We start from the raw sequence: 22,871 nt of genomic DNA on the forward strand, positions 1-22,871 counted from the left end.
GAGTGGACCAGGGTGTCCCGGAGGGAACGATCCCTGCGGAATGCCTCTGGGGGGGTGAAGGGAAGATGTGTTTGGTGGTGGCATCATGCTGGAGTTGGCAGAAATAGCAGAGGATGATCCTTTGAATGCGGAGTGATAAGTGAGGACAAGGGGGACCCTATCATGGTTCTGGGAGGGAGAGGAAGGTGTGAGGGCGGATGCACGGGAGATGGGCCGGACATGGTTGAGGGCCCTGTCGACCACAGTGGGTGGAAAACCTTGGTTAAGGAAGAAGGAAGACATGTCAGAGGAACTGTTTTTGAAAGTGGCATCATCAGAACAAATGCAACGGAGGCGAAGGAACTGAGAGAATGGGATGGAGTCCTTGCAGGAAGCAGGGTGTGAGGAGCTGCAGTCAAGGTAGATGTGGGAGTCGGTTGGCTTGTAATGAATATTGGTGGATAGTCTATCACCAGAAATTGAGACAGAGAGGTCAAGGAAGGGAAGGGAAATGTCAGAGATGAACCATATGAAAATGATGGAGGGGTGGAAATTGGAAGCAAAATTAATAAATTTTTCCAGGTCCAGACGAGGGCATGAAGCAGCACCGAAGCAGTCATTGATGTACCGGAGGAAGAGTATTGGGAGGGGGCCGGAGTAGGACTGGAACAAGGAATGTTCCACATACCCCATAAAGAGACTAGCATAACTGGGGCTGAACAATTTCTCCTTAAACTCCTCTCACTTCCTCCAAATAAAAGGTGTGGCTATGGGTATCCGCATGGGCCCCAGTTATGCTTGTCTCTTTATGGGGTATGTGGAACATTCCTTGTTCCAGTCCTACTCCAGCCCCCTCCCACAACACTTTCTCCGGTACATCGATGACTGCTTCGGTGCTGCTCCATGCTCTCGTCTGGACATGGAAAAATTTATTAATTTTGCTTCCAATTTCCACCCCTCCATCATTTTCACATGGTTCATCTCTGACACTTCCCTTCCCTTCCTTGACCTCTCTGTCTCAATTTATGGTGATTGACTGTCCACCAATATTAATTACAAGCCTACCGACTCCCACAGCTACCTTGACTGCAGCTCCTCACACCCCGCTTCCTGTAAGGACTCCATCCCATTCTCTCAGTTCCTTCGTCTCCGTCGCATCTGTTCTGATGATGCCACTTTCAAAAACAGTTCCTCTGACATGTCTTCCTTCTTCCTTAACCGAGGTTTTCCACCTACGGTGGTAGACAGAGCCCTCAACCGTGTCCGGCCCATCTCCTGCGAATCCGCCCTCACACCTTCCTTTCCCTCCCAGAACCATGATAGGGTCCCCCTTGTCCTCACTTATCACCCCACCAGCCTCCGCATTCAAAGGATCATCCTCCGCCGTTTCTGCCAACTCCAGCATGATGCCACCACCAAACACATCTTCCCTTCACCCCCCCCGGCGGCATTCCACAGGGATCGTTCCCTCCGGGACACCCTGGTCCACTCCTCCATCACCCCCTACGCCTCAACCCCCTCCCACGGCACCTTCCCATGCAACCGAAGGTGCAACACCTGCCCCTTTACTTCCCCCCTCCTCACCGTCCAAGGGCCCAAACACTCCTTTCAAGTGAAGCAGCATTTCACTTGCACTTCCCACAATTTAGTCTAATGCATTCGCTGCTCCCAACGGGGTTTCCTCTACATTGGAGAGACAAAATGCAGACTGGGTGACCGCTTTGCGGAACACCTTCAGTCTGTCCGCAAGCATGACCCAGACCTCCCTGTCGCTTGCCATTTCAACACACCACCCTGCTCTCATGCCCACATGTCCGTCCTTGGCCTGCTGCAATGTTCCAGTGAAGTTCAACTGGAGGAACAGCACCTCATCTTCCGACTAGGCACTTTACAGCCTTCCGGACTGAATGTTGAGTTCAACAACTTTAGATCATGAACTCTCTCCTCCATCCCACTCCCTTTCCGATCCCCTTTTTCCAATAATTTATATAGATTTTTCTTTTCCCACCTATTTCCATTATTTTTAAATGTATTTCCATCGATTGTTTTATCTCTACCTTTTAGCCTATTTCGATCCCTTCCCCCCACCCCACCCCACCCCCACTAGGGCTATCTGTCCCTTGCTCGTCCTGCTTTCTACTCTTAATGTCACCATTAGCACATTTCTTAGCTAATATCACCACCGTCAACACCTCTTTGTCCTTTTGTCTATGACATCTTTTGGCAATCTCCACCTATCACTGGCCTCTATCCAGCTCTACCTGTCCCACCCGCCCCCCTTAAACCAGTTTATATTTCACCTCTTTTCTATTTTTCCTTAGTTCTGTTGAAGAGTCATACGGACTCAAAATGTTAACCGTATTCCTCTCCACAGTTGCTGTCAGACCTGATTTTCCAGGTATTTTTGTTTTTGTTTCAAATACAGCACGGGGTTAGATACAGAGTAAAGCTTCCTCTACGCTGTCCCATCAAACACACCAGGACAGGTACAGCATGGGGTTAGACACAGAGTAAAGCTCCCTCTACACTGTCCCATCAAACACACCAGGACAGGTACAGCATGGGATTACATAAAGAATAAAGCTCCCTTTACACTGTCCCATCAAACACTCCCAGGGCAGGTACAGCATGAGTTAGATATGGAGTAAAGCTCCTCCTCACAGGTGTAGTATGGATTTCTGTACAGCTCCCTTTACTCTGCCACAACTTCAAAAGTGCTTTCCATTACATTTAACATGTTTTAATTTCCTAAATCAGGCATCCTATGGCCCAGGAGAGAATCATTGTTTGTTTAGTGCCAAATCAGGGTTAGTTTTGTGCCATGTGACCATGTCAACTACAAACTGAGTTAGATTTCCAAAGACATTTCATGTTAGAGCATTCTATTTGGAGCTTTACATAATTCTAGGATTCAGGTGACTAGTGAAAGTCTATGCAGCAACCAGATCCCTCCCCATTCACTTAATTTTAAAAGAATTTGTCATTGTTAGCTGATGGGACACGTGGTTCTGTATGACCCAACAGAAGAAATTAATTATCTCTTTGTCCTACTGAACTTTAATGGTTAAGTGGATCCTTACCCTTTTCAGCGACAGAGAGGTTGGGATCACTGCACGGCTTGCAGGGTCCGACCACCTGTTGAATCAGGGCCCGCTGGAAACTAGTAGGCTGTAATGAGAATGAACCATCAACATGAGCACAAGTTGGCATATCACAGAGTTGACTACAAGAGACAGAGTACTGTACGCCACAGTGAACAGGGAACAGAATCTTCACTTCCATTCATGTAAACTCTCTTTTGGTAATTTTACCTGAAGATGCTGTTATCAAGGGCAGATCGAACGTCAGTGGCAGTGCTCTATGGTAAGTGGAGCTGAGGTGCAGCAACGTTAGAACAGCACTGTGAACAATGCTTACGGCCACCATTTGACCAGCAGTAGGTGGCTGAACATTAAGCCCACCTGTACAGGTCAGTGGTGTAGCTTCCCGACCTTGTGATAGTGGATGGGCTGAACACTGAGCATTCTGAAGTAACATCCCAATCGCCTTTTGTCAAACACCAAACAAGGTCGGACAGCCAAAAACGAATGATTTTCATGCAGTGTGATCAGGCAGCTGTATGTTAATGCTGGTGAAGATAAACAATGTTGCCCTGGGTACCAAAGCTATCTCGGGACAAGGTTATCTCACAGCAATGTGTGAAGGCGTGTATGTTTCAGAAATTTTATCAGACCTGTAATTGTTCGGGTGACTTCAGCCTACATTTAAACCTCCTAAGTCCCCTCACCTCTGACTTTTTTAGCCTCCTGTCCTCACTCAATCACTCCACATAAAACACCCTTCCCATATCCATGGCTATGATAAAAGCAAAATACTGCAGATGCTGGAAATCTGAAATAAAACAGAAATGCTGGAAAAACTCAGTAGTTTGGCAGCATCTGTGAAAAGAGAAACAGAGTTAATGTTTCGAGTTCAATATGACTTCATACTGAAGAAGAGTCATATTGGACTTAAAATGTTAACTCTGAGCAGAATTTTTCATGCTTTTTAGGCATCTTGAAGAATATTAAGGTGGATAAGTCCCCAGGGCCAGATGGGATCTACCCCAGAGTACTGAGGGAGGCAAGGGAGGAGATTGCTGGGGCCTTGACGGAAATCTTTGTATCCTCACTGGCTACGGGTGAGGTCCCAGAGGACTGGAGAATGGCCAATGTTGTTCTATTGTTTAAGAAGGATAGCAGGGATAATCCAGGAAATTACAGGCTGGTGAGCCTTACGTCAGTGGTAGGGAAATTATTGGAGAAGATTCTTCGTGACAGGATTTACTACCATTTGGAAGCAAATGGGTATATTAGTGAGAGGCAGCATGGTTTTGTGAAGGGGAGGTCGTGTCTCACTAACTTGATCGAGTTTTTCAAGGAAGTGACAAAGATAATCGACGGTGGAAGGGCAGGGGACGGTATCTACATAGATTTCAGTAAGGCCTTTGACAAGGTCCCTTATGGCAGACTGGTGCAGAAGGTAAAGTGGCACGGGATCAGAGGTGAGCTGGCAAGATGGATACAGAATTGGCTTGGTCATAGAAGACAGAGTGTAGCAGTGGAAGGGTGCTTTTCTGAATGGAGAGCTGTGACTAGTGGTGTTCCGCAGGGATCAGTGCTGGGACCGTTGCTGTTTGTAGTATACGTAAATTATTTGGAGGAAAATGTAACTGGACTAATTAGTAAGTTTGCAGACGACACTAAGGTTGGAGGAGTTGTAGACAGTGAAGAGGATTGTCAAAGGATACAACGGGATATAGATCGGTTAGAGACTTGGGCGGAGAAATGGCAGATGGAGTTTAATCCGGACAAATGCGAGGTAGTGCATTTTGGAAGGTCTAATACAGGTAGGAATTATACAGTAAATGGCAGAACCCTTAAGTGCATCGACGGGCAGAGGGATCTGGGCGTACAGGTCCACAGGTCACTGAAAGTGGCAACGCAGGTGGATAAGGTAGTCAGGAAGGCATATGGCATGCTTGCCTTCATCGGCAGGGGTATTGAGTATTAAAGCTGGGAAGTCATGCTGCAGCTGTATAGAACCTTGGTTAGGCCACACTTGGAATATTGCGTGCAATTCTGGTTGCCACATTACCAGAAGGATATGGAGGCGTTGGAGAGGGTGCAGAGGAGAAAAAAAATAAAAACAAAAAACTACTGCGGATGCTGGAAATCCAAAACAAAAACAAAATTACCTGGAAAAACTCAGCAGGTCTGGCAGCATCGGCGGAGAAGAAAAGAGTTGACGTTTCGAGTCCTCATGACCCTTCAGCAGAACTGAGTGAAGTTAGGAGAGGGGTGAAATATAAGCTGGTTTAAGGTCGGGGAGGGGTGGGGGGGAGAGAAGTTGCGGGGGGGGTGGTTGTAGGGACAAGCAAGCAGTGATACAGATGATCAAAAGATGTTACAGACAAAGGAACAGGGAGGTGTGAAAGGTGGTGATATTATCTAAGAGAATGTGCTAATTAAGGATGGATGGCAGGACACTCAAAGTACAGCTCTAGTGGGGGTGGGGTGGAAAGACTGACAGGGTATTATAGTTATAGATTTAAAAATAATGGAAATCGGTGGGAAAAGAAAAATCTATATAAATTATTGGAAAAAAACAAAAGGGAGGGGGAAGAAACAGAAATGGGGGTGGGGATGGGGGAGGGAGTTTAAGATCTAAAGTTGTTGAATTCAATATTCAGCCCAGAAGGCTGTAAAGTGCCTAGTCGGAAGATGAGGTGCTGTTCCTCCAGTTTGCATTGGGCTTCACTGGAACAATGCAGCAAGCCAAGGACAGACATGTGGGCAAGAGAGCAGGGTGGAGTGTTAAAATGGCAAGCGACAGGGAGGTTTGGGTCTTTCTTGCGGACAGACCGCAGGTGTTCTGCAAAGCGGTCGCCCAGTTTGCGTTTGGTCTCACCAATGTAGAGGAGACCGCATTGGGAGCAATGAATGCAGTAGACTAAGTTAGAGGAAATGCAAGTGAAATGCTGCTTCACTTGAAAGGAGTGTTTGGGCCCTTGGACGGTGAGGAGAGAGGAAGTGAAGGGGCAGGTGTTGCATCTTCTGCGTGGGCATGGGGAGGTGCCATAGGTGGGGGTTGAGGAGTAGGGGGTGATGGAGGAGTGGACCAGGGTGTCCCGGAGGGAATGATCCCTACGGAATGCCACCGGGGGGGGTGAAGGGAAGATGTGTTTGGTGGTGGCATCATGCTGGAGTTGGCGGAAATGGCAGAGGATGATCCTTTGAATGCGGAGGCTGGTGGGGTGATAAGTGAGGACAAGGGGGACCCTATCATGTTTCTGGGAGGGAGGAGAAGGCGTGAGGGCGGATGCGCGGGAGATGGGCCATCCATCTGAGATCCATCCCCCCCCAACTTCTCTACCCCTCCCCTCCCCCCGCCCCGCCCCCACCGCCCAAACCTTAAACCAGCTTATATTTCATCCCTCTCCTAACTTCACTCAGTTCTGCTGAAGGGTCATGAGGACGCGAAACGTCAACTCTTTTCTTCTCCGCCGATGCTGCCAGACCTGCTGAGTTTTTCCAGGTAATTTTGTTTTTGTTTAGGGCACAGAGGAGGTTTACCAGGATGCTGCCTGGTCTGGAGGTTATTAGCTATGAGGAGAGGTTGGAGAAACTCGGATTGTTCTCACTAGAGCGACGGAGATTGAGGGGCGACTTGATAGAAGTTTACAAAATTATGAGTGGCATGGACAGAGTAGATAGTCAGAAGCTTTTTCCTAGGGTGGAAGAGTCAATTACTAGGGGACATAGATTTAAGGTGAGAGGAGAAAACTTTAGAGGAGATGTGCGGGGCAAGTTTTTTACGCAGAGGGTAGTGAGTGTCTGGAATTCGCTGCCAGAGGAGGTGGTGGAAGCAGGTATGATAGTGGTGTTTAAGAGGCAGCTTGACAAATACATGAATAGGTTGGGAATAGAGGGATACGGACCCCGGAAGTGCAAAATGTTTTAGTTTGACAGGCAATATGATCGGCGCAGGCTTGGAGGGCCAAAGAGCCTGTTGCTGTGCTGTACTTTTCTTTGTTCTTTGTTCTATGCCCGTTGGCAGCGGGTGTGTATGGCGGCGTGAGCGGACAAAATGGCAAGAAGGCCAAAAATCGGTTTCATGCTGTTGGACGTTGGGATCTTCATTGTAATACATCTGCATATTGTTATAAGCCCAGCTTGCCCGGAATCATCTCCCTACGCTGGATTATCTGAGCACGTCAGCGTGATTGCATGCCGACGCGTTTCACAACAGCATAAATAAGGCGTACACCTGGCAAGCTGCACTTTGGAGGGAAGTTGGAGGCGAGTGCACAGTAACGTTGCACAGAGCTTGCGAGGGTTGCCTGTTGGACTTGAAGGCTGAGACGCCTTGCATTCATGCGAGGGCACAGGCAAGTCGCTTTTCCCCGGCTGACAGTGCAGTGCCAGGGCAAGGGCTGCACTACGGTTGAGGTGAGCTGGGGGGGGGTGGTGGGACAAGGGCTGCACTGTGGTTGATGGTAGTACACAAGCACGTGCGGGGTTGGGGGTAGGGAAATGGCCATGCATTAGGAATATCTTGTATAAAGTGACCATTCCTCCGCAGCTGAGGCGGTACAGATGCAGCCACATTGACATGCGTGGAGTTGGGCCTCTAGCTTATCTGCCCACTCATGCAACACAGAGGCATGAAAGTGCCACCAAGTGCTCCAGAGCTTTTCACCCCGGGCACAGACTGTAAACTAATGACCGTTTTAGTAAACTGCTGAACAACTGGACGACTGGGAAAGTTGTACAATCTCCTTGCTAAAGCTGACCATGGAGCAGTCACCGGTGAAGGCGCTCACAGCCCCTCGCAATGTCATCATTCAGGTTTGGACCAGTCTCCCCAATGGTTCAAGCTAACAGTGCAGCCTTGCAGTGTGTGTTAGGAGAATACCTGTGCCTGAGCTGGGAGCACAGCGGGTAGTACAGTGGGCGAATCTGCTGCCAATCGGTCAGGTGGAGTGGGACGGAGTTGGGTGGAGTCTCACGCAGCCATGCAGTGCACTAGACTCTGGATATCCAAGGGGTGGCCAGTCTCTGGGATAGACTCATAGATGTTTACAGCACAGAAGGAGGCCATTCAGCCCATTGTGTCCACGCCAGTCAACAAAGATCTGATTGCACTAATCCCATTTTCCAGCACTTGGCTCATAACCCTGGAGGCTATGGCAACGCATGTGAATATCTTAATACTTCTTAAATGTTATGAGAGTTTCTGACTCAACCACCCTTTCATGCAGTGAGTTCCAGACTCCTACCACCCTCTGGATGAAAAAGTTTTTCCTCAACTCCCCTCTTAGCCTTCTACCTCTTACCTTAAATCAATGCCCCCTGGTTATTGACCCCTCTACTAATGGAAAAAGTGCCTTCCTATCCACCCTATCTATGCCCCTCATAATCTTATACACCTCTATCAGGTCCCCTCTCAACCTTCACTGCTCCAAGGAAAACAACCCCAGCCTATCCAATCTTTCTTAATAGCTCAGACCCTCCAGCATCCTGGTAAATCTCCTCAGCACCCTCTCCAGTGCAATCACATCCTTCCTATAATGTGGTGCCCAGAACTGCACGCAGCACTCCAGTTGTGGTCTAACCAGTGTTTTATACAGTTCCAGCATAACCTCCCTGCTCTTGTATTCTACACCTTGGCTAATAAAGGCAAGTATCCCATATGCCTTCTTAACCACCTTATCTAGTTGCCTTGCTACCTTCAGGGATCTGTGGATAAGCACACCAAGGTCCCTCTGATCTTCAGTACTTTCCAGGGTCCTACCATTCATAGTGTAATCCCTTGTCTTGTTAGCCCTCCCCAAGTGCATTACCTCACACTTTTCCGGATTGAATTCCATTTGCCACTGTTCTGCCCACCTGACCAGTCCATTGATATCCTCCTGCAGTTTATGGCTAGCCTCCTCACTATTTACCACCCTACCAATTTTCGTGTCATCTGTGAATTTCTTGATCATACCCCTTATATTTAAGTCCAAATCATTTGTGTACACCACAAACAGCAAGGGCCCCAGCACCGAGCCCTGCAGAACCCCACTGGAAACAGACTTCCAGTCACAGAAACATCCCTGTATCAGCACCCTCTGCTTCCTGCCTCTTTTAGATCTGACATGCCACTTTGCCTTGGATCCCATGGGCTCTTACTTTCTTGACCAGTCTGCCATGAGGAACCTTATCAAAAGCCTTGCTAAAGTCCATGTAGACTACATCAAATGCATTACCCTCATCAATCAACTCGTGGTTACCTCCTCAAAAAATTCGATGAAATTTGTCAAACACGATCTTCCCTTAACAAATCCATGCTGACTATCCCTGATTAATCCGTGTCTCTCCAAGTGCAGATATATTCTGTCCCTCAGAATTCTTTCTAGTAACTTCCCCACCACCGAGGTTAGACTGACTGGCCTGTAATTTCTTGGTCTATCCCTTCCTCCCTTTTTTAATAATGGGACAACATTAGCAATCCTCCAGTCCTCTGGCACCTTGCCTGTGGCCAGAAAGGATTTGAAAATTACTGCCAGGGCCGCTGAAATCTCTTCCCTTGCCTCCCTCAACAGCCTGGGATACATATCATCCTGGCTTGTGGATTTATGCACTTTTAAGGCTGCTAAACCCTAAAGTACCTCCTCTCTCTCTATGTTAATTTCCTCTAATATTTCACAGTCCTCCACCCTGGTGTCTATACCTGCATCGTCCTATTGCATTGTGAAGACCGACACAAAGTATTCATTGAGGACTGTACCCGCGTCTTCCAGGTCCACACACAGATTACCTCTATGATCCCTAGTTGGCCCTACTCTTTCCCTAGTTATTTTCTTGCTCTTTATATGTTAAAAAAAAACCCCTTTGGGTTTTCCTTTATTCTACCCACCAGTGCTTTTTCATGCACTCTCTTAGCTTTCCAAATTTCCTTTTTAAGCTCCCCTCTGCCCTTTTTATACTCCTCTAGGGACTATGCCGTATTGAGCCCTCGGTATCTGTCATAAGCTTCTCTTTTTTTCTTAATCTTAACCTTTATGTCCTTTGACATCCAGGGTTCTCCGGACTTGGTCCCCCACTTTATTTTTACGGGAACATATTTGTCCTGTACTCTTGCTATTTCCTCCTTGAATGCCTTCCACTGCTCTGACACAGTTTTATCTGCAAGTAGCTGCTCCTAGTCCACTTGGGCCAAATCGTATCTCACCTTAGTAAAATTAGCCTTTCCCCAGTTCAGAACTTTCATTCCTGGCCCAACATTATCCTTTTCCATGACTATCCTAAATCTAACTGAGTTATGGTCACTATCTCCAAAATGCTCCCCTACTGATTCGCCTTCTGCCTGCCCGGGCTCATTTCTGAATATTCGGTCCAGAACTGTCCCCTTGCTTGTTGGCTTTCCACATACTGGCTAAAAAAGTTCTCCTGGATGCAACTTAAGAATTTTGCTCCCCACCTACCTTGCACACTAAAACTATCCCAGTTAATATTTGGGTAATTAAAATCCCCTACTAGTACTGCCTTATTATTCTTATACTTCTCTGACATTAGATTACATATTTGATCCTTTATCTCTCCCTGAGTGTTTGGGGGCCGAGAGTACACACCCAACAGCATGTTTGCCCCTTTTTTGTGTTTTTTACTTCTACCCATATGGCCTCATTTGATGATCCTTCCAAGATATTATCCCTCCTGACTGCTATAATTGATTCCTTGATCAATATTGGGACAGCCACTCTCTTCTATTCCCCTCTCTATCTCGTCTGAATACCCAATAACCAGAAATGTTGAGCTGCCAATCCTGCCCTTCTTTTAACCAAGTCTCGGTCATAGCTATGATATCATACTCCCGCATGCCTATCTGTGCCTTCAGCTCATCTGTCTTATTCCTCAGGCTCTTTGCATTAAAATATATTCCATTTTTCCTTGCTAAACTCACTTCTTTCTTATCTAGCCTATGTTTCCTTTGCCTTCCAGACTCACTTACTAGCATTTTAACTTCTAATTCCATCTCAGCTTCTCTCCTCTCTGAACTACTTTTCAGGATCCCATCCCCCTGCCAATTTAGTTTAAACCTGCCCCAACAGCATTAGCAAACCTCCCAGTGAGGATGTTGATCCCGTTCCTGTTCAGATGTAACCTGTCCAATTTGCACAGGTCCCACCTCCCTCAGAAATGGTCCCAAACCCCCAGGAATCTAAAGCCCTCCCTCCTGCACCATCTCTCCAGCCACACATTTATCTGCTCTATCCTTCTGTTCCTATACTGCTTGGCACCGGGAGTAATCCGGAGATTACTACCTTTGAAGTTCTGCTTTTCAATTTCTTACCTAACTTTCTAAAGTCTGCTTGCAGGACCTGATTTCTCTTTCTTCCTATGTCATTGGTCCCAACATGGACCACGACCTCTGGCTATTCACCATCCCCCTTCAGAAAGCCCTGCAGCCATTCCATGACATCCTTGACCCTGGCACCTGGGAAGCAACATACCATCCTGGAGTCACTTCTACGGCCACAAAAGCACCTGTCTATTTCCCTCACTAATGAATCCCCTACCACTATTGCCCTTCCACACTTCTCCCTCTTCCCCTGAGTAGCTGGACCAGCCACAGTGCCATGGTCTTGGCTCTGGTTGGCCTCCATAGAGGAATTGTCATTCTCACCATTTTCCAAGGCCGAAAAATAGTTTGTGAGAGAGAAGCACTTGGGGGATTCTCTCACTACCTGCCAGGTCCTCATCTTCTGTCTGGCAATCACCCATTCCCTCTCTGCTTGCACTTCCTTAAGCTGCGGGGTGACCACGTCCTGAAATGTGCAATCCACGAACCTCTTAGCCTCATGAATGCACCATAGCGCCCCCAGCTACTGCTCAAACTCCAAAGTCCAGAGCTTGAGTTGCTCCAGTTGGAGGCACCTCCTGCACACATGGTCATCCAGACCACCAGGAGCATCTAGGATTTCCCACATAGTGTAGAATGTGCAAATCATGGGACTGAGCTCCCCAGGCATATCTTAATTAAATAGAATATGGACTCTTGCTTTTATTTTACCCTTACTCCTACTTGAATATAGACTAGATGCTTAAGGGGCCTTCAGACGTAACCAAGAGAGGTTCTTAGAACATCCAAGCTAACTCACAAGTCTCTCTCTTTCATCATGCAGGAGGAGTACAACAGGAGCATGGAGCCTGGTGACCTAGTTGTATGCCTCATGGCTTACAGAACGCAGAGAAGAAGGCACACAACTATGAGCATTTTGCCTGGGACCAGGAAAGCTAGGATGCAAGAATGCTGAGATTTGCTCAGACCTCAGGTTTCCCACAGGTGCAGGATGCCATCAACTGCACTCATGTGGCACTCAGATCTCTGTGGCAACAAGCAGTCAACTATGTCAACTGCAAGGGCTTCCACTTGCTGAATGTGCAGCTGGTGTGCGACCACTACAAACGCATCCTGCAGGTCTGCACATGGTTCCCAGGGAGTGTCCACGACTCCTACATTCTCAGTAGGTCTCAGATCCCTGACATTTTCCAGGGTCCAGAGAGGCTGCAGGGATTACTCATTGGGGACAAGAGCTACCTGCAGAGGAGGTGGCTGATGACACCCATGCGACGGCCTCAGACTGCAGCAGAATGAAGGTACAACATGGCTTGTGCTGCAACTCGCACTTTGGTGGAGCAAATTATTGGGATGCTGAAAATGAGGTTCCGGTGCCTTGACTGGTCTGGTGGAGCCTTGCAACATAGTCCACAGAGGGTGTCATGCATCATCGTTGCCCGGTGCGCCCTTTACAATCTGGTGCTGCGACAGGGTGAGAATCTGGCTGAAGAGGAGACAAAGGATCTGGACATCTGATCCGATGAGGAGGACGTTGACAGGGATGAGTGCGAGGAGGTCCTCGAAGGCGGGGATGACAGCGATGAGGCCATCGCACTGGCCAGATGAGGGAGGCGTGCTTGGGATAGATCTCCGTGGCAACAAGCGATCAATTATGTCAACCACAAGGGCTTCCACTCACTGAATGTTCAGCTGGTGTGCGACCATCACAAATGCATCCTGTAGGTCTGCACAGATTCGTGAAGGATGATGACGACATGCAGTGAGGAGACACTACGGATGCTCACATTGCATCTGTGAACATTTGACTCCAGTCTGGCTGATCGCAGTGCAATACCCCCTGTGATAAAGCTCCTGTCATGGAGACATAGCGGAGTCCCTAAGAGTCACTCGATTCCAAGAGGATGATGACGACATGCAGTGAGGACACTCTATAGATCTTCACATAGTCTTCGTGAATGTGCTTTGTGATCAGGGTCATGTTCTGCAGCCCTGAAACTTTAAATGCATCTGATCCTTTATCAGCCTTCAGCATCTGAGCCTTTCAGGAGCACAGCGTCACTGGTCACAGATGCTGACAAGATGGTGTCCAGCCCCACCTTAAAGCTGCTGAGAGCACACAGAGAGAATGACGAAACTCTGTGATGCCTGCCCACTACATTCTGGCAGCAATAACAAGCACCATTGAGGTGCGGGCATCACTAATATGTCTAGGGAGCGTGAGGCCGGACCACCACTTTAGTCTGAAGGCTGCACAAAACTACAGGGAAGAGGCCCTGGACTGAGACACCTGCCTTTATCTTGTGCAAGAACCAAGGTTTCACATCTGAGTGACATGAACACTGCTCATCAGAACAAGGAGCCATAGGCAGGGAGACATTCTTGGGAGTTTATATACAATAGTGAACATTATATACAAGGGATTAGCACCTGTGCCCAGGCTGTGCAATTAATTACATCTTATCTTTCCTAACCCTGCCACTATGTCTTGGTGCTCCCCTGACATCACAGTGGAGGTGGAGGCAGCCTACTGACTGCTAAGCCCTGCCTGTGATGACCTTGATGGGTGTCCTCTGGAGGGCCCAGATGTGGAGGGCCCTGGCCTGCTTTCAGGGGTCCAGGTGTGTGGCAGTGGCAACCTCCTCAGCCTGTGGGGCTGGAGCTGCTGGGGTCACAGCAAGAGGGGATTTGGATGGGCTGGCACTCCCGGAGTCACCTGGGTGGATGGCCCAGGGGTGCGCGCGTGCTGATCCTCCTCCAATGAATGCCCGAGTGCACCTGGCTGACTTCCTGAGGAGAAGGGGAAGCTGGAGTGAGATCGAGCTGTTCCGTACCCCTCTCACGTTAACACAGCTGGAGGCGAACTATGGCATCAGTGATGGAGCTCATCGCGTGCAGCAGTGTAGAACCGATGTCCTGAACCAAGGTCTCCATGGCGGCCGCCATCGTACCTGTGTTGACCTCAGTGTTGGCATGCCGGCGCTATCACCTCAGGCAGAAGGCGGATGGACTCCTCCATCGTGTTTTGCAATCTGAGTAGTGCAGCGGACATCCCTTCCTGATGTTCCTGAGCTTGCCTTTGCAGCACCAGCAACTGAGACATGACCGAGTCCAGATGCTTGTCATCTGACTCAGACTTGGCATATTTTTGGTCTTCAGCAGTCTTCAGAATGCCTGGGAAACCTGGGAAGTCCCTGCTGCAGCCTGCTGTGGATCAGACAGTGTGATGTGCTCACCAGATTGTGATCCCAAGGCTACTCTAGAACTAGGTCCCACCGAGGTTTGAGTCTTTGCGCTGGTGGAGGGTGTGGGTGAGTGCTGTGACGGGTTTTCAATGAGGGTACCTTCAGAATCTTCTTCCGATGTGTCTTTGGGGCTTGATTGGAGGCTGTGGGTCATGGACTGCGTTGACTGTTTCCCAGATGTGTCTGTGAAAGCAAGGAGAGATAAATAGTGCATAGCAGTGGCCTGTGAAACAGGACGCATCACTCACAGCATATTTGTCTGATGGATGCTGCACTGCTGGATCCTCACTTGGTAGAGCAATACTGACCTCACCATCAGCACAGAAATGGTCCAGATCTTCACCAGCCAGCTGGATGACTCTATTTTCGAAGTCTGTGAGAACCTTGATTTCAGGCATTCCTCCACCAGTCTGCGAACTCTCCCTGTTGTTGTGTGCCAGCTTGTCCTGCATGAATACAGATGGAGAGGCAAGACGCCTGCCAGGCCAGATGATAAGCATGCCTAGCATATGTGGGTGATGAGTGGTCCCATGGAGGGGATGAGGACAATGAAAGTGTGTGTGTGAGCGAGTGAATGGTGATGTCCCTTGAACTGGCAGTTGAGGCTAGGAATTGTGCGACGAGTAACTCACCTCCTGACTCCCCAAAGCCTGTCCACCATCTACAAGGCACAAGTCAGGAGTGTGATGGAATACTCCCCACTTGCCTGGATGAGTGCAGCTCCCACAACACTCAAGAAGCTGGATACAATCCAGGACAAAGCAGCCCGCTTGGTTGGTAACCCATCCACAAACATTCACTACCTCCATCACTGACGCACAGTAGCAGTAGTGTGTACCATCTACAAGCTGCACTGCAGGAATTCACCAAGGCTCCTTTGTCAATACCTTCCAAACCCACGACCACTACCATCTAGAAGGACAAGGGCAGCATATAGATTGGAACACCACTATCTGGAAATTCCCCTCCAAGTCATTCACCATCCTGACTTGGAAATATATTGCCGTTCCTTCACTGTCACTGGGTCAAAATCCTGGAACTTCCATCCTAACATCACTGTGGGTGTACCTACACCACATGGACTGCAGCAGTTCAAGAATGCAGCTCACCACCACCTTCTCAAGGGCAACTAGGGATGGGCAATAAATGCTGGCCCAGCCAGTGAAGCCCACATCCTGTGAATGAATAAAAATAAATAAGGCCACCTCCAATCACTTACTCATTGGCCAATCCACTATATCTCCAATAATCCTACCAAAGCCCTCTGTGTATCAACAAGATGCTCCTTTAGCTCCTTCATTAATTCGCTAACAAACTCTAAATGCCCTGTCCTCTGCCCCTCCAAGATGGCTGTCACCAAGTACCTGCCGAATTGCACTGTCACCTCTGGTTTTGGCACACTCGTTTTCACCAAATTATTACTAACAGACATATGAATTAAGAGCAGGAGTAGGCCACTGGGCCCCTCAGGCCTGTTCCGCCATTCAATAAGATCATGGCTGATCTGATTGTAACCTCAACCCCACATTCCTGCCTACCCCTGATAACTTTTCACCCCCTTGTTAAACAAGAATCTATCCAGCTCTGCCTTAAAAATATTCAAAGACTTTGTTTCCACAACCTTTTGAGGAAGAAAGTTCTAAAGGCTCACTGCCCTCTGAGAGAAAAAATTTCTCATCTCTGTCTTAAATGAGCGACCCCTTATTTTTAAACAGTGACCCCTAGTTCTAGATTCTCCCACAAGAGGAAACATCCTCTCCACATCCACCGTGTCAAGACCCCTCGGGCAGGATTTTCCCCTCGTCGAGTGGGCACGGCGGGTGGGCCCGGGAGCGGCTGCGAATCTGACAGCTGCCCATGATCGGGCCCCAATTGCAATTTCACACTGGCGGGCCAAATAAGGACTGCACTGTGTGACATGCGGCTCCGCACTGGCCGGGAAGGGCCGAGCTGGGGCGGGGGCCTGTCGGCCGCTGGGTACAATGGTGACCCGGTGGCTGGTTTAAAAACAGCCTTGGCAGCCCCCAAAAGGCTGCCAGGGAAGCTTCTGTCTGCCGTTCTAACGATGAACTCGAGTGCAGCTACAAAACCAGGTGGCAGGGCAGGTCAGGTGGGCACTTGGCCCCCCTACTTTTCTGATCAGTGCCTTGCTGTCCTCCTGGAGGTGGTGGCTGCCAGGGGGGGCACCCTTGTCCCCAGAGATGGAAGGAGGAGGCCAACGCACCTCACCAAGACAGCATGGGAGGAGGTGGCAGCCTAGATGAGCAGCCACGACGTGGTGCGGCGCACCTGGGTCCAGTGCGGTAAGTGCTTCAATGACCTGCTGCGCTCATGAAGTGAGTACCGTGTTGGCATGGGTCAGTGTGCAGAAGTGTTAAGGTCTGGCCGTCCCGCTGTGGACCTCAGGGGTGCTCGAGTCAAACACGCTGGAGCTGGCCAAGGGGGTGAGCCCTGGCTGCTTGGACTGAGTGCCTTGCGGCTCGAGGGCCAGGACTCAGATGTGCCCGGCCAGGTGCTCCTCAGCTGGGGTTGCCCTGGCTGCAATGTTGCTGCAGGTAGAGAGTGGACTAATCAATGCTCCTCTGTCCTTACAGAAGAAGACAAGACGTAACCAGCCAAGAGGGCATGTATAGGCAGAGGCCCACCAAAGCAGGATGCCCTGGCGCTTGAGAGCTAGCACGCTCTCCATGCAACCGGGCGTGGAGAGGTGGAGATGCCAGATGAAGCTAAGAATGCAGTGCATAGAGGTGAGACTTTCATTTTGTAGAACCATTCTAGAGTAGTCTCTTCACTGATGTGAGCCTCGAACCTGGAATCCCCATTGATCATTGAAAGACGATGGCACCATGATGCTGATCTGCATTGTAACACCAGGGTGCCTGGCATGCACAGTGATAGTGTGATGACTTTAACTAATGACAATTCCTTCTTCTCCCTTTTAGGTTCACCAGCAGGCATCCAATCTGCTGACCCTGAAGGACCACCCCTGACACCGGAGGACCACTGGGCATCATTTTCACCTGCGTCACACCCGGTCTGTGAAGCAGGTACCAGCACAGATACCAGCACCTCGGTGGGCATTAGTTCGGCGGCTAGTATCTAGGTGTACATTAGTGAGGGCACTTCACAGTCGCTTGAGGTGTAGGCAGAGGCAGAGAGTGTTCAGTCGAAGACTGATGATGAGCCTCTGGAGTCGTCCATTAGGCAGCAGATGCTGGATGTCCAGCGGGGTGTGCGGGAGGATTTGGCGGAGATACATGAGGGTGTGCGTGGCATGGTCTCCTTGATGGAGGAGTCCATGAGGAGCGTGAGCACTGTGTTGACTGTCGTGGGCATGCGCACTGTCTCCTCCATTGAGAGAGTGGCGACTCTCATGGAGAGGCAGCTTCAGGGACAGAATGAGGGGTTCCTGGGGTTGCGCTCGGACCTGCAAGCCCTCACACAGGCACTGACCTCAGGTGGTCAGTGTCAGTGTGGGAGATCAATGAGACATCCAGTATCCCAGCTAGGTGCTCATCCATCAAAGGTGTGCAGGAAGTCCAGAGCGACCTCATGCTGGCGCACAAGCTGCCTGTCGTCTCTGCAGGCTCCTCTCAGGGCCCTCTGGATGACGGCAGCAGCTCCTCTGCTCTACCGCCAGTGACCGTGGCATCTGATGAGACTACGGCAACTGGGGAGATGCCAGGCGTGGCACTGTCCGCACCCTCTTAGGCGGGGCCAGCACAGGCTCCACGGGCTAGAGAACGACCGCCAAGCTCATCAAGGCCAACAAGACAGCACAGTCAGCAGGCTGTCTCCAATGCCGGTGTCAGCGAGTGGGGAGCACCTGTACATAGTACTTGCATACATAAGTTAAAGGCACCATGAGCACAAAGGGATAGGTCACAGATGATTTTATGTTAATTTCTGTTTACTTTATCTATACTGGTCTCGGATTGAAGACCAGAAGTGTTTATGTCAATAGTTTGGAATTGTCACAATGAGATAAATTTTGTTTTTGGCCTATGTATGCTTCACCTTTTTATTTTATTGGTGTGGAGAACGCCAGTACGTAATGCTGGACATGCGTGGCTCTGAACTTTATTGCATAGGCACTGAGTGTTCTTTGTGTTCAAATGAAAGGGTCCTTTCAGACATCCGGGATGGAGGCAGCAGCCCTGGCATGCATCTGAAGCTGATCTTCGGTAGCCTAGCTGCAGGAGCGTGGATCAAGGTGCCCCTGGTGTCCCTGCCTCCCTGGAGGTGACCGAGGTCTGGCTCCACGCCCTCAGCGTTCTCCTCACGGTGCTCACCTTCGGACTCACTACTGGACTCATCATCTGTGGCCTATGCAGCTGCGTCAAGATCCCCTTCCTCCAGTGGGTCCCCCCTTGCCAGTGCCAGATTGTGCAGAGCGCAGCATGCAACCACGATCAGTGACACCCGCTCTGGGGGGTATTGTAGTGCTCCCACTGAATGGTCCAAGCATCAGAAGTGCATCTTGAGAAGACTGATGGTCCTCTCTACCACCGCCCATGAGGAGGCATGACTCATATTAGTAACGCTTCTCTGCCTCGTTCTTGGGTGGCGGAGAGGCGTCATGAGCCATCTCTTCAATGGATAGCCCTTGTCACCCAGCAGCCATCCATCCAGTTGGGCGAGAGCACTGAAGAGCCTCGGCACCTGGGAGTGTCTCAGGATGTAAGCGTCATGGAAGTTGCCAGGGTACCTTGCACAGACTTGTAGAATCTGCATCCTATGGTCACACACTATCTACACGTTCATGGAGTGGAATCCCTTCCTGTTGACGAAGACACCCGGCTGATCCACTGGCACCTTGATGGCCACATGTGTGCAGTCGATGGCACCCTGGATGCGGGGTAACCCAGCAATTGCTGTAAACCCTCTGGCTCGCTCAGCCTGGTTGGCCTCGTCCGTATGGTAAAGAATAAAGGTCAGTACCTGCCTGAACATAGTTTCTGTCACCTGCTTGATGCAGCTGTGGACAGCTAATTGCAAGATTCCACACAGATTCCCCCACTGACCCCCGGAAAGAGCCAGAGGCACAGAGGTTGAGAGCCACTGTGACCTTCAGAGCCACCGCCATGGGATGTCAGTCCACACAGTCAGAGCTGATCTCAGGCCCAATCATCTGGCAGATGGAGGTCATGGTCCCCCTTGAGATGTGGAGCCTCCTTTGGCATTGCACCTCAGATATATTGAGGGAGCTGCATCGCCGCCTGTAAACCCTGGCAGCAAGATAGTGGTGTCTTCTGCGATCCCTTCCACCTTGGACTCCCTGCTGGCCCTGTCTCTTGTGCCTGTGCCTCTCCTCCCACAGGTCCCTCCCCTGGAAGCTGCATTGGTACACCTGGCCTCCTCCCCCTTCTGCCCTCTCTTCCTCCTCAGAGGAGGTGCCTCCAGTGGAGACCACAATCCCCATTACCAGAATAAAGGAAGGCTGTCTGATACCTGGAAGGGTCCATATAGTCTGAATCCTCTGGGGGCCTGGCAGATAGCAATGAGTCCTGAAATGAAGCCTGGAAATGCTAAGAATGAAGCCCCGAACAGAGATGAAGCCGCCAAGTACCAATAAGCAACCAGCTGCAAACTATCTCCAAAACTGCTCACTACTTCCACTGGCAAAGCTTCTGACCCTTTTTATTCGGCCGTTGGATGAGGTTTGTGAAAATATCAGTTGGCTACTTGCCCATTTTGCGCGTGCGACGAGCAGAAAATCGCACGGACAAGGTAAAATCACAGACAACTGGACTGTTAAGGGCCTGAAGTGGCCTGTTAATTAATGGCGGGCACTGCTCCGACACCTGTGCGCGCCCACCGAGCGAAATATTGTGCGAGTACGTGATGACATCGGGACGCTTGCCTGATGTCATCGTGTGCTATTTTACTCCCGATTGTGTTGGGCGCGCGCCCACCCATGGGACGATAAATTCTCCCCCTCAGGATCTTAAAGCTTTCAATCAAGCCGCTCTTACTCTCCTAAATTTTGGTGAATACAAGCCTAACCTGTCCAACCTTTCTTCATAAGACAACCCACCCATTCATGGTGTTAGTCTAGTAAACCTTCTCTGATCTGCTTCTAACACATTTACCTCTTTCCTTAAATAAGGAAACCAGTTCTGCACACAGTCCAGATGTGGTCTCAGCAGTGCCCTGTACAACTGAAGCATAACCTCCCTATTTTTGTGATCAATCCCCCTCACAATAAATGATAACATTCTATTAGATTTCCTAATTACCTGCCAAACCTGCATACTCGCCTTTTGTGATTAATGTACTAGGACACCCAGATCCCTCTGAATCTCAGAGTTCTGCAAGCTCTCACCATTTAGATAAGCATCTTTTTTTACTCTTCCTGCCAAAATGAACAATTTCACGTTTGCCCATTGTACTCCATTTGCCAGATCTTTGCCCACTCACATAACCTATCTATGTCACTTTGTAACCTCCTTATGTCCTCTTCACAATTTACTTTCCTACCTATCTTTAGTGTCATCAGCAAATTTAGCAACCACACCTTTATCCAAGTCATTTATGTAAATTGTAAAAAGTTGAGGCCCCAGCACTGATCTCTGTGGCACACCACTCGTCACATCCTACCAACCAGAAAGACCCACTTATGTCTACTCTCCGTTTCCTGTTAGCTAGCCAATCTTCTATCCATGCTATTATGTTACTCCCTACAACATAAGCTTTTATTTTCCGCAATAACCTTTGATGTGGCACTTTATCAAATGCCTTCTGGAAATCTAAGTACAGTACATCCACTGCTTTATCCAGCAGATGGATAAATTTGTTAAACATGATTTCCCTTTCACAAAACCATGTTGACTCTGTCTGATTGCATTGAATTTTTCTAATACCCTGCTATAGTGTCTTTAATAATAGCTTCCAACATTTTCCCTGTGACAGATGTTAAGCTAACTGGCCTGTAGTTTCTTGCTTTCTGTCTCCGTCCCTTTTTGTATAAAGGAGTTACATTTGCTATTTCCCAACCTAATGGAACCTTCCCCGAATCTAGGGAATTTTTGAAAATTAAAACCAATGCATCAACAATCTCACTAGCCACTTCTTTCAAGACCTTAGGGTGAAGTCTATCTGGACCTGGGGGTTTATCAGCTCGCAGCCCCAACAATTTGCTCAATACCACTTCCCTGGTGATTGTAATTTTCCTGAGTTCCTCCCTCCCCTCCATTTCCTGGTTTACGGCTACTTCCGGGATGCTACTAGTGTCCTGTATAGTGAAGACCAAAGCAAAATACCTGTTTAATTCATCTGTCACCCCCCCTACTTTCCATTATCAAATCCCCAGATGCACTTTCTATAGGGCTAAAGCTCACTTTGATAACTCTTTTCTTATTTAAATATCTATAGAAACTCCTACTATCTGTCTTCATATTACTATCTAGCTTTCTCTCGTACTCTAAATTTTCCCTCCATATTAAACTTTTTGTCATGTTTTGCTGTTCTTTATGTTTTTTCCAATCTTCTGACCTGCCACCCGCCTTTGCGTAATTATATGTCTTTTCTTTAAGTTTGATAATGTCTTTAACTTTTTAAGTTAACCACGGATGCTTTCTCATTGGAATGTATATTTTCTGTGTATTCTGAAATATCCCTTTAAATATCTGCCACTGAACCTCTATTGACCTATCCCTTAACCTCACTTCCCAGTTCACTTTAGCTAGCCCTGCTTTCATGCCCTCATAATTGCTCTTATTTAACTTTAAAATACTAGTCTTGGACGCACTCGTTTCTCCCTCAAAATGAATGTAAAATTTAATCATATTATGATCGCTGCTACCTAGAGGTGCCTTCACTATAAGGTTATCAATTAATCCTGTCTCTTTGCTCAATGCCAGGTATACTATAGCCTGCTCTCTGGTTGGTTCCAGAACGTGTTCTAAGAAACTATCCCAAAAACATCCTATGAACTCCTCATCTACACTACCTTTGCCAATTTGATTTTTCCAGTCTATCTGTAGATTAAAATCCCCCATGGTTATTGCTGTACCTTTCTGACAAGCTCCCATTATCTCTTCTTTTATAGTCTCCTGCCATGTAGTTACAATTAGGGGGCCTGTACACCATTCCCACAAGTGACTTCTTGCCTTTATCATTCCTCATCTTAGCCCAAACTGCTTCTACATCCTGGTCTCCTGAACTTAGGTCATCCCTCTCTAATGTGCTAATGCCACAATTAATTAACAGAGCCGCCCCTCCACCTTTTCTTAACTTCCTGTCCTTCATAAATGTCACATG

At 48.7% G+C, this 22,871-nt stretch overlaps 1 protein-coding gene across 1 annotated transcript in view; it reads right to left on the reverse strand.

The window, feature by feature from the left end:
- Positions 1–22,871, reverse strand: part of dock3 (dedicator of cytokinesis 3) — a 1,472,428-nt gene that overhangs the window by 27,246 nt on the left and 1,422,311 nt on the right. The window contains exon 51 of the mRNA XM_078543841.1: positions 3,060–3,147. Coding sequence (XP_078399967.1) covers positions 3,060–3,147 — 88 coding nt within the window. The remainder of the gene's footprint in view (positions 1–3,059; positions 3,148–22,871) is intronic.

This window comes from Cetorhinus maximus, chromosome 6, assembly GCF_964194155.1.
Source record: "Cetorhinus maximus chromosome 6, sCetMax3.hap1.1, whole genome shotgun sequence".
NCBI lineage: Eukaryota > Metazoa > Chordata > Chondrichthyes > Lamniformes > Cetorhinidae > Cetorhinus > Cetorhinus maximus.